General features: G+C 36.0%; 1 protein-coding gene across 1 annotated transcript in view; it reads left to right on the forward strand.

Annotated features, from left to right (window-relative positions):
• LOC137434745 (pituitary-specific positive transcription factor 1-like) overlaps window positions 1–16,811 on the forward strand; it is a 50,371-nt gene that overhangs the window by 11,698 nt on the left and 21,862 nt on the right. Inside the window, exon 2 of the mRNA XM_078784034.1 lies at window positions 1,265–1,340. Within this exon, the coding sequence (XP_078640160.1) occupies window positions 1,274–1,340 (67 nt within the window). The 5' untranslated portion in view covers window positions 1,265–1,273. The remainder of the gene's footprint in view (window positions 1–1,264; window positions 1,341–16,811) is intronic.

The following is a 16,811-nucleotide window of genomic DNA, read 5'->3' on the forward strand; positions in this document are numbered from 1 at the left end:
CTGTGATAAAATCGTTGTTATTGAAAAATCAAACAGCATTATTTTCAGTTATTTGCTTGAATCTCACCTCTCCTAGTCCTAATTTATTGAATGTTTATACATGTATACCTTTAGCCTGTAATTAAAGAATGAAGAACAATCTTAGTGCTCAATGAAAAATTTATGCCAACTTTTTATATAGATAGCAAAAAATACCTCCAATAAATGCAGATTTAAAAAGCATCAATAGACTATGTGAGTGGTACATCCGTGGGATGTTATCAGTAAGACAAGAGCGTGATAACTACAGTTTTAGAATGGGATAATATTATCTGCACAATACTTGGTATATATTATATTATTTATACTTAATGTGTTTTTTGTTATTACTTGCACTCTTATCCTCTTAAAAGGCACGTTATGGCTTATCCGTACTCTTATCCCATCTTAAAAGGCATATGATTCTCACTGTGCAGTAAATGATGAAAACACAATCTGGGTTCTTGGAAGAAATGAAGGGCAGAGGAACTGAATACTGACAGTGGGAATCTTACTATAATTCACCAAATGTCCGTCTGTCCGTCTGTCCGTCCGTTCGAAGGTACCGCAAAAACGGCTGAACCGATCGCAACGATATTTTGGGTGGGTATTCCTGGGAACTCCTGGAGTAAAATAGGCTATATTGTTTTTCCAATTTCAGCTTTGGCCTCCAGCATTTTCAGGTTTGGACTCCTGCCTAACGTTATTTTCCCGGGTGCCGCACAAACGGCTGCACTGATCGGACTCGGTGACCTCGGACAAAGACCTTTTATAAGGACATGGGTTGAATCCCTGCTTGAGAGAATGCCAACCCCCTCCCCGCCATCATGGTCATCTCTCCAACTCACAATCCCACGAGATATGCGGAAAGAACGACCCAAAACCAATTATCTTCTTTTTGATTCGTATATAAACATCATTAAAAGTAAATAATGACCGGCCAAAGTTCAAACGACGTGAGTTTAATCTCTACATGAGAGAATTCCACATTGCTATTTGGGCGGTGTATATGCCAACAGATCGCTGTCTCCATCGATCTTGCCAAGGCTGTAACACATATTGGCTCAAAATCCTTTTAACTGTTGACTTGGTAGTTTTTACAATGAAGGAAACATTAACAATGTTGTTAAAAGTTTATTTTGTGATTAATTGGAGTTATGTTGTTTGGAATGAAAAAGAGATATCGAGTTCAAGTAAATGACGACATGCCGTGATGGTTTCTTCCTTCTAAACGTGAACTTCGCAGATCGCCCATATGCAGATTTGCCACGGACCCACGATCGATGTTTCTATACGTGAACATACCAGTTTGTTTGCGAACGGTACGTTTTTCATGGAAGTCCTTCACGAACTTGCTGTCCATGTCTGACGTGCAATTGAGGGTGCTACAGGAATGGGGAATTTATTGGTTTCATGCTTTAGCATTCGCCGTATCTGCATTGTCTGTTTGCTTCTGGCCCCCCACCCGTGCGTAGCACGGGTATCTCACTAGTGTATTTAATACCGTGACCATTTATAGTGATATCAAAAGATACCAGACACGGTGGCGTAATGGCTCTGAGTCTGGACGTCAGTGGTATGAAACTCCTGCGAAGTCATACCAAAGACTTTTAAAATGGTACGTGAGTTTACTTACTTGACATTCGGCATTTAAAAGGATTGAGGACGGGCAAACAACGATGGGAATCATTTTTGTCCCTGTCACTCAATGGTGAAAAATCACTTAAGGAATTAAATAATTCTCAGATCCAGATCCGAATCCGGATCTTCACCAAAATCTAATCATTTCGTCCTTGTCACAAACGCTACCTCTCCACCAAATTTCGTCCGAATCCGTCCACAACTTTTTGAAATGTCCTGTTCATAAACAAACGATCAAATTGTCCATTTCATTAAGATTAAAATTGACGATCTTAATCAAAGCTTTCGTCAATCGGATTAAAATGGATTATTTTTCAGATGAAAATTGATTATTTTAGAAGTTTGACCTTGAGTTGATCTTTGACCTTTTGACTCCAAAAATAGTTGGTTTTCCAATTCCCTGATGTACTGTGCAGTTGCTCTTTAATTCACAGGTTAATAGGAAGAAAAGTGACGATTTTTCAAATGAAAATGTGATTTCAGTTAGCTTATATGCAAATCCTATTCAAAGTTGAAGTCAATCTGATGAAAATTGACAATTTTAGAAATCTGGCCTATGTTGACCTTTTAGCCTATGTTGACATCAAAAATAGTTGGTGGTTGGATTCAGTAAGCTGATATGAAAATCCTTTTCAGATTTCAAGTCAATCGGATGAAAATTGAGGATTTTAGAAATTCGGAAAAAGTGGTTGACCTTTGGCCTATGTCGACCTTATGACCTTTTGACCTCAAAAATATAGGATTTTGTCGGACCACGAACTCTACCATTTGGTGAAGTTTCGTGAAGATCGGTTTAAAATTGTGACCTGTAGACAAGTATAAGTGAGCGGACAGACAAACACACACACACACAAACAAACACACAAACACACACACACACACACACACAAACAAACACACACACAAACAAACACACACACAAACAAACACACACAAACACACACACAAACAAACACACACAAACAAACACACAAACCGTAGCGATCGGGAGATCGAGTCAAAAAATATTTATTGCCAAGTAATAACGCACAAGAACAACCAATGGACGGACAGACAGACAGGGGTGAAAACATAACCTTCAACACCCTTCAGTGGTGAAGGTGAAAATGATCAACTGTTGGTAAAGGTGGTGGTAATTAAAAAAAGAAAGACGTTAATCAAATGCCCTTTGGGAGGTCCGTTCAATCCCCATGTTCCACCAAGATTCCATCTGAGACGCTTATTAAATTAAATAATTCCAAGGAGCCATTTACCTGCGAACCTGTAATCAAAACATTTCCACAGCACGTGAACAATTCATCCTCTGAAAAACGGAACCCTCCCCATACATCCGTGTAACTGCTCCCAGGGGTTTAACCCTTCTGATATTTCAAGTCTCACCTTTGTAACAAAACATTTGTCGGTTACCGTAGTGTCCCTCCCACTGTTTCTCTGTTTTCTTCACAAGGTGGGGTGGGCTTCTTCCTGTATATAAAGGTGTAGGACGAAAGGTTCAGGTGTCTCTTGGGCTGTGTTCATGCCTCTCATCACTTCGAGGCCAATCATGCCTCTTAGTGTTTCTCAAAAGTGAAGGGATAAAATCATCAAACTGCTATATTGACTACACCTGTGGACACCAGCAACATGGCCTCTTGGGATCGGGGATTGTCTGCGATTCGTGACACGCTAACCCCTACAGAACCCCAGGTCGTGGCCAGGTATGTGACCGATCAAGCGGCAGTGATTCCTATTCGATCCTGTGACGTGCAGCACCAATCATCCAGCTGGCACACCTCCAATAAGACTACCTGCGATTCCACAGGTGTGTGAAAATGATGTTTTTGTTTGGTTGATTGCATTGTTCTTTAAGTAGCCATTGTCTATGATCTATATATGATCCCTCGTGATGGAGAAAATATGCGGATCTACACAGAAGGAGTAAAAGTATCCGAGGAAAGAACTTCCTGAAAAGCTAGACTTCAAAGAACGCATGAGAGACTAGAACGGCACTCAGTAGAGAGCATACCTCCACCTCGAGCCTCCGCTGGGTATGTGGGTGGCCCCCTGCAAACCTTATGTGGGGGGGGCCCTGCAAACCTCATGTGGGGGACCCCTGCAAACCTCATGTGGGGGAGGGGCTGCAAACCTCATGTGGGGACCCCTGCAAACCTCATGTGGGGGAGGGGCTGCAAACCTTATGTGGGGGGCCCTTGCAAACCTCATGTGGGGGGCTGCAAACCTCATGTGGGGGGCCCTGCAAACCTTATGTGGGGGGCCCCTTGCAAACCTCATGTGGATGGCCCCCTGCAAACCTTATGTGGGGGGCCCTGCAAACCTCATGTAGGGGGCCCCCTGCAAACCTCATGTGGAGGGCCCACTGCAAGCCTTATGTGGGTGGCCCCCTGCAAACCTCATGTGGGTGGCCCCCTGCAAACCTTATGTGGGGGGGCCCCTGCAAACCTCATGTGGGGGACCCTTTCTATTTGAGGGCTAATAATATGGTGACAGATCTTCAGGTGAAGAATCGATTGATTCATACCTTGGTTTGGGAGGGGTTAGGGAAGTATTATAATGACCAGCTCTGTCTGTCTGTCTGTCTCTGCGTGTATTTGTCTTTCCACACCATCGTGGCTAACGTATTGTCATATCTCGGCTATGCCTGTACCGATTGTAACTAAACTTGATAGGATAGTAGTGTCTAGTGTGGGTCACCCAGAGTGTGATGATATGTGGCCAACAATGAAGCAAGTCAAATGTCAATCGCTGTTCATTATTTTCCAGGATAGCTTTTGTGGGCCTAATGCTGAGTATGTTAAGAATGAAGATAACGCTGACTGACGTCCGAAAGGTACTTCCGCAAGATGGAGGAAATGACGTAAAATCGGGTAAATGATTCACAGTAAATTTCATTTGATTTACTTTGAGGTAGTTTGAAAGCTTTTTAACAAGTAGTAAAAATATTTCAAACAAGAAAAAGAGTAATCAGAGATTGCAAACCCTCGCCAGGATGTATTGGCTTTTAAGGCTTTTGTGTTAAAACAAATATGGCGGCCGAACCACGTGACCGATGAAGTCATCATTCTTTTTTTTTCTCCACTAATTTATTCCGAGATTATGCTCAAGAAATTTCATCTTGATCGGATGACGTTTTGTACTTGTCGAATTAGGACGTCATAATGGAGGCACCTATGACATCATCATTCACATATTTTATTCCCCATGGAGAGTTCTTTACAATGAGCCATGTCTCAATTTTTTCTATTCAGCGCTTTCGGAGATATAGAGGTGCAACGTTTTTCGGTTTTTCCAAGATGGCGGCCGAACCACGTGACCAATGACGTCATAATTTAAAAAACTTCGCCACCAATTTATGTCGACATGGCGCTCAAGAAATTTCATCTTGATCGGATGATGTTTTGTACTTGTCGAATTATGACGTCATAATGGAGGCACCTATGACATCATCATTAACATATTTTATTCCCCATAAAGAGTTCTTTACAATGAGCCATGTCTCAATTTTTTCTATTCAGCACTTTCGGAGATATAGTGGTGCAAAGTTTTTCGGTTTTTCCAAGATTAAAAAATTATACAGGTGGAGTTGCACCTCTGGTGAAAATTTCCTGTCAATCGGACCAATGGTTGGTTGCAGAGAAAATCATATTTATTCTGTGCGGACAAACAGACAAAGAAACAGACAAACAGACAAACGGACTCAAATGCAATACCCTCTCCTGTGGCGAGGGTAAAAATAATGAAAAAGGATTTAGGGATGTTACTGGAAAAAGTATGGAAACAAGAAGAAATCAAAACTGCGAGCAGTGATGCCCTGGGGACCAAGACGCCCCATTCTGATTGGACAAGTGTGCAACAACGTCCTTGACGACGGCAGCCCGGACCCAATTATGCAAAGTTTGAACTGAATTGATCCGAAAAATGAAGGAGGTGCATTTTAGACGTTTTTCATGAAATCCAACATGGCCGCAATGCCACATCACCGATGACGTCATGCAGAGGATATACATCAAGGGAAGAGGATATACATCAACATTCCTGGGAAGTTTCAACTTGATCGTTGATCGGAGCAACAGTGCCGACGCTGCAGCTTCCACAAAATTTGGCGGAAAGAATAATCTATCTATAATTCCAGTAATCTCTGTACGTTTGTACGTTTGTTTGTCTGTGACCGCTGTTTCTCGACAACCACGGGTCCGATATACTTTTAACTTGCCAGGTATATTGCTGGGGACCCGAGGATGTGCCTTTTCAAGGTTTCATATTAATCGGACAATTACTTACCGAGCTATGTCCAAAAAACGATTCAACCAATCAGAGAGCAGCGAGCTATCGCGTGTGCCGAACGTGGCGGACACACTCTGCCTCGGATGGCACATTTGAGAGCGTATTCATTTATTTCACGTTTGCAAACTATGTTGGCGTTAAACTATGTTTTAAAACTAATAAAAACGAATTTGCGATTCATTCGCTTTCCTGCGCGTTTGTGCACGCGATGGCGATTTCTTTACCAAACTCCGGAAGCCGTTCGCTTTGGACCAAACCATTTCATGTAAATAGAGGGGGGGGGATATAATTTTAGATATAGATATAGTACGGGCAATGCCCTAGTCTATCTATAATTCCAGTAATCTCTGTTTGTACGTTTGTACGTTTGTTTGTCTGTGACCGCTGTTTCTCGACAACCACGGGTCCGATATACTTGAAACTTGCCAGGTATATTGCTGGGGACCCGAGGATGTGCCTTTTCAAGGTTTTAAATTAATCGGAGAAGTACTTACCGAGCTATGTCCAAAAAACGATTCAACCAATCAGAGAGCAGCGAGCTATCACGTGTGCCGAACGTGGCGATCAGACTCTGCCTCGGACGGCACATTTGACAGCGTATTCATTTATTTCACGTTGGAAAACTATGTTGCCGTTAAACTATGTTTTAAAACGAATTCAAACTGCGATTAAATTAAAACGATTCATCGTAACTGCGATTTGCGAACTTCCGGACAGTGAAGACTTCATTTCCGGCAGCCAATCACAGAACGCTTTGTTGCGTAGGCGTGGCCGATGTGAGAGCGAGCGGAGCTGAGCGCGTTACGAGCTGACCGCCATTACGGTTCGTAATTCGATTTCTTATGCGCATTATTTCTCCCAATTCAGTCAGAGCGAAGGGCGGAAGCGAAGAGCGTTGTTTTTTTTGTTTACGGGCGTACGGGCGGGGTAGAGCGTACGGGTAGCGTTTTTTTTTTTTTATTTGGCAAGGAACGGGCACCCACGTACGGGCAATGCCCTAGTAATAATAAGGCCAATAACAAAAAGAGACCAAGTCTCTTAGAGACAAAAGGAGACCAAGTCTCTTGTATACAAAAGGAGACCAAGTCTCTTATAGACAAAAGGAGACCAAGTCTCTTATAGACAAAAGTAGACCAAGTCTCTCATAGACAAAAGGAGACCAAGTCTCTTAGAGACAAAAGGAGACCAAGTCTCTTATAGACAAAAGGAGACCAAGTCTCTTATAGACAAAAGGAGACCAAGTCTCTCATAGACAAAAGGAGACCAAGTCTCTTAGAGACAAAAGGAGACCAAGTCTCTTGTATACAAAAGGAGACCAAGTCTCTTATAGACAAAAGGAGACCAAGTCTCTTATAGACAAAAGGAGACCAAGTCTCTTATAGACAAAAGGAGACCAAGTCTCTTTTATACAAAAGGAGACCAAGTCTCTTTTAGACAAAAGGAGACCAAGTCTCTTATCGACAAAAGGAGACCAAGTCTCTTATATATAAAAGGAGACCAAGTTTCTTATAGACAAAAGGAGACCAAGTCTCTTATAGACAAAAGGAGACCAAGTCTCTCATAGACAAAAGGAGACCAAGTCTCTTATCGACAAAAGGAGACCAAGTCTCTTATAGACAAAAGGAGACCAAGTCTCTTATCGACAAAAGGAGACCAAGTCTCTTATCGACAAAAGGAGACCAAGTCTCTTATCGACAAAAGGAGACCAAGTCTCTTATCGACAAAAGGAGACCAAGTCTCTTATCGACAAAAGGAGACCAAGTCTCTTATCGACAAAAGGAGACCAAGTCTCTTATTGACAAAAGGAGACCAAGTCTCTTATAGACAAAAGGAGACTAAGTCTCTTGCAGACAAAAGGAGACCAAGTCTCTTATGGACAAAAGGAGACCAAGTCTCTTACAGACAAAAGGAGACTAAGTCTCTTGTAGACAAAAGGAGACCAAGTCTCTTATAGACAAAAGGAGACCAAGTCTCTTTTAGACAAAAGGAGACCAAGTCTCTTATCGACAAAAGGAGACCAAGTCTCTTATATACAAAAGGAGACCAAGTCTCTTATAGACAAAAGGAGACCAAGTCTCTTTTAGACAAAAGGAGACCAAGTCTCTTCTATATAAAAGGAGACCAAGTTTCTTATAGACAAAAGGAGACCAAGTCTCTTATAGACAAAAGGAGACCAAGTCTCTCATAGACAAAAGGAGACCAAGTCTCTTATCGACAAAAGGAGACCAAGTCTCTTATCGACAAAAGGAGACCAAGTCTCTTATAGACAAAAGGAGACCAAGTCTCTTTTCGACAAAAGGAGACCAAGTCTCTTATCGACAAAAGGAGACCAAGTCTCTTATCGACAAAAGGAGACCAAGTCTCTTATCGACAAAAGGAGACCAAGTCTCTTATCGACAAAAGGAGACCAAGTCTCTTATCGACAAAAGGAGACCAAGTCTCTTATCGACAAAAGGAGACCAAGTCTCTTATTGACAAAAGGAGACCAAGTCTCTTATAGACAAAAGGAGACTAAGTCTCTTGCAGACAAAAGGAGACCAAGTCTCTTATGGACAAAAGGAGACCAAGTCTCTTACAGACAAAAGGAGACTAAGTCTCTTGTAGACAAAAGGAGACCAAGTCTCTTATAGACAAAAGGAGACCAAGTCTCTTTTAGACAAAAGGAGACCAAGTCTCTTATGGACAAAAGGAGACCAAGTCTCTTACAGACAAAAGGAGACCAAGTCTCTTGTAGACAAAAGGAGACCAAGTCTCTTATAGACAAAAGGAGACCAAGTCTCTTTTAGACAAAAGGAGACCAAGTCTCTTATCGACAAAAGGAGACCAAGTCTCTTATATACAAAAGGAGACCAAGTCTCTTATAGACAAAAGGAGATCAAGTCTCTTATAGACAAAAGGAGACCAAGTCTCTTCCAGACAAAAGGAGACCAAGTCTCTTATATACAAAAGGAGACCAAGTCTCTTAGAGACAAAAGGAGACCAAGTCTCTTCCAGACAAAAGGAGACCAAGTCTCTTATATACAAAAGGATACCAAGTCTCTTTTAGACAAAAGGAAACCAAGTTTCTTATAGAGAAAAGGAGACCAAGTCTCTTATAGACAAAAGGAGACCAAGTCTCTTATAGACAAAAGGAGACCAAGTCTCTTATAGACAAAAGGAGACCGAGTCTCATAGTCAAAAGGAGACCGAGTCTCTTATAGATAAAAAGAGACTGAGTCTCTGATAGACAAAAGGATACTTTTCAAAAGACAAAGACAAAAGGATACCCCTTTTTATATACTTTGTTTGCTTGTTTGTTTGATTTGTTTGTTTGATGAATGTTAGCTCTTTCACGAGCCTCGACTCTGTATACAAAAAACAAAAACAAAACAAAAACAAACAAAAACAAAAGAGTCTTATGGACTTGGTCTCCGAATGATCAATTATACTTGGAAAAAATAAATGTCTGTTTAAAGATAAAGATACAGGTTTCTATTTTTAAACTCCGTCTATCTTTCTGAATTGGATGAAGATGTTTAATGTGGTAACAGGAACCATTTAAGCTTTTAGAATAAAGCGTGACGGACACAGGAGCACAACAACAACAACAACAACAACAACAACAACAACAACAACAACACCTCTGCCACGAATGTTCCGGTTTTCGTGTGTTTCACTGTATTTTTCATCCTCTTTGAGATTTACGGATAGATATGCCATGCGGTTGTGAAGTGCAACATGAAGTCTGATTAAACCAGTCAGTGAAACGATTGGGAGCCGGTGGATATGCATGGCTTGTGTTATTGGAAACGTCTATGTTGCACAACTGGACTTTCAAGATGCTTTAGCTGCGCCTAACGGAGGCGCATTCACTCAATGGTGAACAATCACTTAAAAAATTCTATTAGCTGGATCCGTATCCGCAACTTCACCAAAATTGAATAGATTGTTCCTTATCAGACACACAACCTGTCCAACAAGTTTCGTCCAAATCCGTCCAAAATTTTTTGAGATATCCTGCAATATGCTGGTTTTAGCCCCACCACTCAATGGTGAAGAATCATCTATGTTGGTGAAGAAATGGTGAAGAAACGGTGAATGGTGAAGAAACGGTGATTTAATAGAAAAGAAATTCATAGAAAATTAATAGAAAAAATTAATAGAAAAGAAATAGAAAAAATTAATAGAAAAAAATTAATTAAAAAAACCAATAAAAAAATAATTAAAAAATTAATTAAAAAAGTAAATTTAAAATTAAAAAACATTTTAAAAAAATAATTAAGAAAATTAATAGAAAAATTTAATAGAAAAGAAACGGTGAATGGGGAAGAAACGTCTATGTTGCACAACTGGACTTTCAAGATGCTTTAGCTGTGCCTAACGGAGGCTCTGCTCCGCCTGGTTGGTCATATCACTCAATGGTGAAGAATCACTTAAAAAATTATACTAGCTGGATCTGAATCCGCAACTTCACCAAAATTGAATAGATTGTTCCTTATCGGACACACAACCTGTCCAACAAGTTTCGTCCAAATCCGCCCATAAATTTTTGAGATATCCTGCAATATGCTAGTTTTAGCCCCATCACTCAATGGTGAAGAATCATCTATGTTGGTGAAGAAATGGTGAAGAAACGGTGAATGGTGAAGAAACGGTGATTTAATAGAAAAGAAATTAATAGAAAATTAATAGAAAAAATTAATAGAAAAGAAATAGAAAAAATTAATAGAAAAAAATTAATTAAAAAATTAATAAAAAAATAATTAAAAATTAAATTAAAAAGTTAAATGTAAAAGTAAAAAACAAGTAAAAAATTAATTAAAAATTAAAAAAAATTAATTAAAAAAATTAATAGAAAAAATTAATAGAAAAGAAACGGTGAATGGTGAAGAAACGTCTATGTTGCATAACTGGACTTTCAAGATGCTTTAGCTGTGCCTAACGGAGGCTCTGCTCCACCTGGTTGGTCATATCACTCAATGGTGAAGAATCACTTAAAAAATTATACTAGCTGGATCCGAATCCGCAACTTCACCAAAATTGAATAGATTGTTCCTTATCAGACACACAACCTGTCCAACAAGTTTCGTCCAAATCCGTCCATAAATTTTTGAGATATCCTGCAATATGCTAGTTTTAGCCCCATCACTCAATGGTGAAGAATCATCTATGTTGGTGAAGAAATGGTGAAGAAACGGTGAATGGTGAAGAAACGGTGATTTAATAGAAAAGAAATTAACAGAAAATTAATAGAAAAAATTAATAGAAAAGAAATAGAAAAAATTAATAGAAAAAAAGTAATTTAAAAATTAATAAAAAAATAAGTAAAAAATTAATTAAAAAGCAAATTAAAAAATTAAATGTAAAATTAAAAAACAATAAAAAAATTAATAAAAAATTAAAAAAATTAATTAAAAAAATTAATAGAAAAAATTAATAGAAAAGAAACGGTGAATGGTGAAGAAACGTCTATGTTGCATAACTGGACTTTCAAGATGCTTTAGCTGCGCCTAACGGAGGCTCTGCTCCGCCTGGTTGGTCAGATCACTCAATGGTGAAGAATCACTTAAAAAATTATACTAGCTGGATCCGTATCCGCAACTTCACCAAAATTGAATAGATTGTTCCTTATCAGACACACAACCTGTCCAACAAGTTTCGTCCAAATCCGTCCAAATTTTTTTGAGATATCCTGCAATATGCTGGTTTTAGCCCCATCACTCAATGGTGAAGAATCATCTATGTTGGTGAAGAAATGGTGAAGAAACGGTGAATGGTGAAGAAACGGTGATTTAATAGAAAAGAAATTCATAGAAAATTAATAGAAAAAATTAATAGAAAAGAAATAGAAAAAATTAATAGAAAAAAATTAATTAAAAAAACTAATAAAAAAATAATTAAAAAATTAAATTTAAAATTAAAAAACATTTTTTAAAAATAATTAAAAAAATTAATAGAAAATTTTAATAGAAAAGAAACGGTGAATGGGGAAGAAACGTCTATGTTGCACAACTGGACTTTCAAGATGCTTTAGCTGTGCCTAACGGAGGCTCTGCTCCGCCTGGTTGGTCATATCACTCAATGGTGAAGAATCACTTAAAAAATTATACTAGCTGGATCTGAATCCGCAACTTCACCAAAATTGAATAGATTGTTCCTTATCGGACACACAACCTGTCCAACAAGTTTCGTCCAAATCCGCCCATAAATTTTTGAGATATCCTGCAATATGCTAGTTTTAGCCCCATCACTCAATGGTGAAGAATCATCTATGTTGGTGAAGAAATGGTGAAGAAACGGTGAATGGTGAAGAAACGGTGATTTAATAGAAAAGAAATTAATAGAAAATTAATAGAAATAATTAATAGAAAAGAAATAGAAAAAATTAATAGAAAAAAATTAATTAAAAAATTAATAAAAAAATAATTAAAAATTAAATTAAAAAGTTAAATGTAAAAGTAAAAAACAAGTAAAAAATTAATTAAAAATTAATTAAAAATTAAAAAAAATTAATTGAAAAATTAATTAAAAAAATTAATAGAAAAAATTAATAGAAAAGAAACGGTGAATGGTGAAGAAACGTCTATGTTGCATAACTGGACTTTCAAGATGCTTTAGCTGTGCCTAACGGAGGCTCTGCTCCTCCACCTGGTTGGTCATATCACTCAATGGTGAAGAATCACTTAAAAAATTATACTAGCTGGATCCGAATCCTCAACTTCACCAAAATTGAATACATTGTTCCTTATCAGACACACAACCTGTCCAACAAGTTTCGTCCAAATCCGTCCATAAATTTTTGAGATATCCTGCAATATGCTAGTTTTAGCCCCATCACTCAATGGTGAAGAATCATCTATGTTGGTGAAGAAATGGTGAAGAAACGGTGAATGGTGAAGAAACGGTGATTTAATAGAAAAGAAATTAACAGAAAATTAATAGAAAAAATTAATAGAAAAGAAATAGAAAAAATTAATAGAAAAAAAGTAATTTAAAAATTAATAAAAAAATAAGTAAAAAATTAATTAAAAAGCAAATTAAAAAATTAAATGTAAAATTAAAAAACAATAAAAAAATTAATCAAAAATTAAAAAAATTAATTAAAAAAATTAATAGAAAAAATTAATAGAAAAGAAACGGTGAATGGTGAAGAAACGTCTATGTTGCATAACTGGACTTTCAAGATGCTTTAGCTGCGCCTAACGGAGGCTCTGCTCCGCCTGGTTGGTCAGATCACTCAATGGTGAAGAATCACTTAAAAAATTATACTAGCTGGATCCGTATCCGCAACTTCACCAAAATTGAATAGATTGTTCCTTATCAGACACACAACCTGTCCGACAAGTTTCGTCCAAATCCGTCCAAAATTTTTTGAGATATCCTGCAATATGCTGGTTTTAGCCCCATCACTCAATGGTGAAGAATCATCTATGTTGGTGAAGAAATGGTGAAGAAACGGTGAATGGTGAAGAAACGGTGATTTAATAGAAAAGAAATTCATAGAAAATTAATAGAAAAAATTAATAGAAAAGAAATAGAAAAAATTAATAGAAAAAAATTAATTAAAAAAACTAATAAAAAAATAATTAAAAAATTAAATTTAAAATTAAAAAACATTTTTTAAAAATAATTTAAAAAATTAATAGAAAATTTTAATAGAAAAGAAACGGTGAATGGGGAAGAAACGTCTATGTTGCACAACTGGACTTTCAAGATGCTTTAGCTGTGCCTAACGGAGGCTCTGCTCCGCCTGGTTGGTCATATCACTCAATGGTGAAGAATCACTTAAAAAATTATACTAGCTGGATCTGAATCCGCAACTTCACCAAAATTGAATAGATTGTTCCTTATCGGACACACAACCTGTCCAACAAGTTTCGTCCAAATCCACCCATAAATTTTTGAGATATCCTGCAATATGCTAGTTTTAGCCCCATCACTCAATGGTGAAGAATCATCTATGTTGGTGAAGAAATGGTGAAGAAACGGTGAATGGTGAAGAAACGGTGATTTAATAGAAAAGAAATTAATAGAAAATTAATAGAAAAAATTAATAGAAAAGAAATAGAAAAAATTAATAGAAAAAAATTAATTAAAAAATTAATAAAAAAATAATTAAAAATTAAATTAAAAAGTTAAATGTAAAAGTAAAAAACAAGTAAAAAATTAATTAAAAATTAATTAAAAATTAAAAAAAATTAATTGAAAAATTAATTTAAAAAATTAATAGAAAAAATTAATAGAAAAGAAACGGTGAATGGTGAAGAAACGTCTATGTTGCATAACTGGACTTTCAAGATGCTTTAGCTGTGCCTAACGGAGGCTCTGCTCCACCTGGTTGGTCATATCACTCAATGGTGAAGAATCACTTAAAAAATTATACTAGCTGGATCCGAATCCTCAACTTCACCAAAATTGAATACATTGTTCCTTATCAGACACACAACCTGTCCAACAAGTTTCGTCCAAATCCGTCCATAAATTTTTGAGATATCCTGCAATATGCTAGTTTTAGCCCCATCACTCAATGGTGAAGAATCATCTATGTTGGTGAAGAAATGGTGAAGAAACGGTGAATGGTGAAGAAACGGTGATTTAATAGAAAAGAAATTAATAGAAAATTAATAGAAAAAATTAATAGAAAAGAAATAGAAAAAATTAATAGAAAAAAATTAATTTAAAAATTAATAAAAAAATAAGTAAAAAATTAATAAAAAAGTAAATTAAAAAATTAAATGTAAAATTAAAAAACAATCTAAAAATTATTTTAAAATTAAAAAAAATAATTAAAACAAGTATAAATACATTCAAAGTACACCGCCCCATGCCAAATAATTAAATATGCTGCAGCGCGGCATTGCCGGGGCGCCTCCGGCACCCGGCAATACCGCAGTGCAGCTCATTGAGGCTGCATTGGGAGGGAGAGGTGTACACTAATTGATTGATTAATTGTATAATTAAAATCAATAAAAGATTATCACAAAATATTTTCATAATCAATTGGCTAATCGCATAACTAAACCACGAGTGCTTCATCCGAAGATGTATCTTTTAGAAATTTAATTAAATAAGTCATTTATAAAAAATTAAATAATTAATTGATTACTCAATATATAATGAATCGATTAATCAATAAATAATTAATAGATGAAATGATTAATCAATAAATCAAAAATATCCTTGATAGCCACATCACTTGGTCACTCATGTCCAAATATTAGCTTCCCAGCTCAAAAGGTGCCTGAGATATTGGCCAAATGAGAAAGAAAATAAATAAATGATTAATAATGAAAATAAATAAATAATAATCATTAAAAAATTAAATTATTAATCAATTCGGTCACAGAACACAGAAACCACCACCATTTCATCAGAATCTGTAACTGATTTTTTTTTTTTTTTTTTAGTAATTAATCGAATAATTAAATAATTAATCGATTAATTGATTGATCAATAAATCAAAAATATCCTTGATAGCCACATCACTTGGTCACTCATGTCCAAATATTAGCTTCCCAGCTCAAAAGGTGCCTGAGATATTGGCCAAATGAGAAAGAAAATAAATAAATGATTAATAATGAAAATAAATAAATAATAATCATAAAAAAATTAAATTATTAATCAATTTGGTCAGAGAACACATAAACTACCACTATTTCATCAGATTCTGTAACTTTAAAAAAAATTTTTTTTTGTCATTAATGGAATAATTAAATAATTAATCGATTAATTGATTAATTAATAAATCAAAAATATCCTTTGCAGCCAAATCACCTGGTCATTGGCATGTCCAAATATCAGCTTCCTAACTCAAAAGGTGCCTGAGTTAATGGTCAGAAGAGAAAGGAAATTTAATGAATTAAATAAGTACTTAATTAATCGGTAATAATGAAATAACTCCTCAATTAATTGATTAATCAAAAAACAAAAAATACCGTTTTTGAAAAAGGACTTTCTCACTATTGTGCCGAAATTTCAGCTTCCTAGCTCAAAGGATGGCTGAGATATCGCCCGGACAACCAAGAAAGAAAACAAATAAATGATTAACAAGTACACATACATTCAAAGTACACCGCCCCATGCCAAATAATTAAATATGCTGCAGCGCGGCATTGCCGGGGCGCCTCCGGCGCCCGGCAATACCGCAGTGCAGCTCATTGAGGCTGCATTGGGAGGGAGAGGTGTACACTAATTGATTGATTAATTGTATAATTAAAATCAATAAAAGATTATCACAAAATATTTTCATAATCAATTGGCTAATCGCATAACTAAACCAGTAGTGCTTCATCCGAAGATGTATCTTTTAGAAATTTAATTAAATAAGTCATTTATAAAAAATTAAATAATTAATTGATTACTCAATAAATAATTAATCGATTAATCAATAAATACTTAATAGATGAAATGATTAATCAATAAATCAAAAATATCCTTGATAGCCACATCACTTGGTCACTCATGTCCAAATATTAGCTCCCAGCTCAAAAGGTGCCTGAGATATTGGCCAAATGAGAAAGAAAATAAATAAATGATTAATAATGAAAATAAATAAATAATAATCATAAAAAAATTAAATTATTAATCAATTTGGTCAGAGAACACATAAACTACCACTATTTCATCAGAATCTGTAACTTAAAAAAAAAAAAATTTTTTGTCATTAATCGAATAATTAAATAATTAATCGATTAATTGATTAATTAATAAATCAAAAATATCCTTTGCAGCCAAATCACCTGGTCATTGGCATGTCCAAATATCAGCTTCCTAACTCAAAAGGTGCCTGAGTTAATAATGGTCAGAAGATAAATGAAATTTAATTAATTAATTAAGTACTTAATTAAACGCTAATAATTAAATAACTCCTCAATTAATTGATTATTCAAAAA

The sequence above is a fragment of the Myxine glutinosa genome, chromosome 9 (genome assembly GCF_964187855.1).
Source record: "Myxine glutinosa chromosome 9, kmMyxGlut1.1, whole genome shotgun sequence".
Lineage (NCBI taxonomy): Eukaryota > Metazoa > Chordata > Myxini > Myxiniformes > Myxinidae > Myxine > Myxine glutinosa.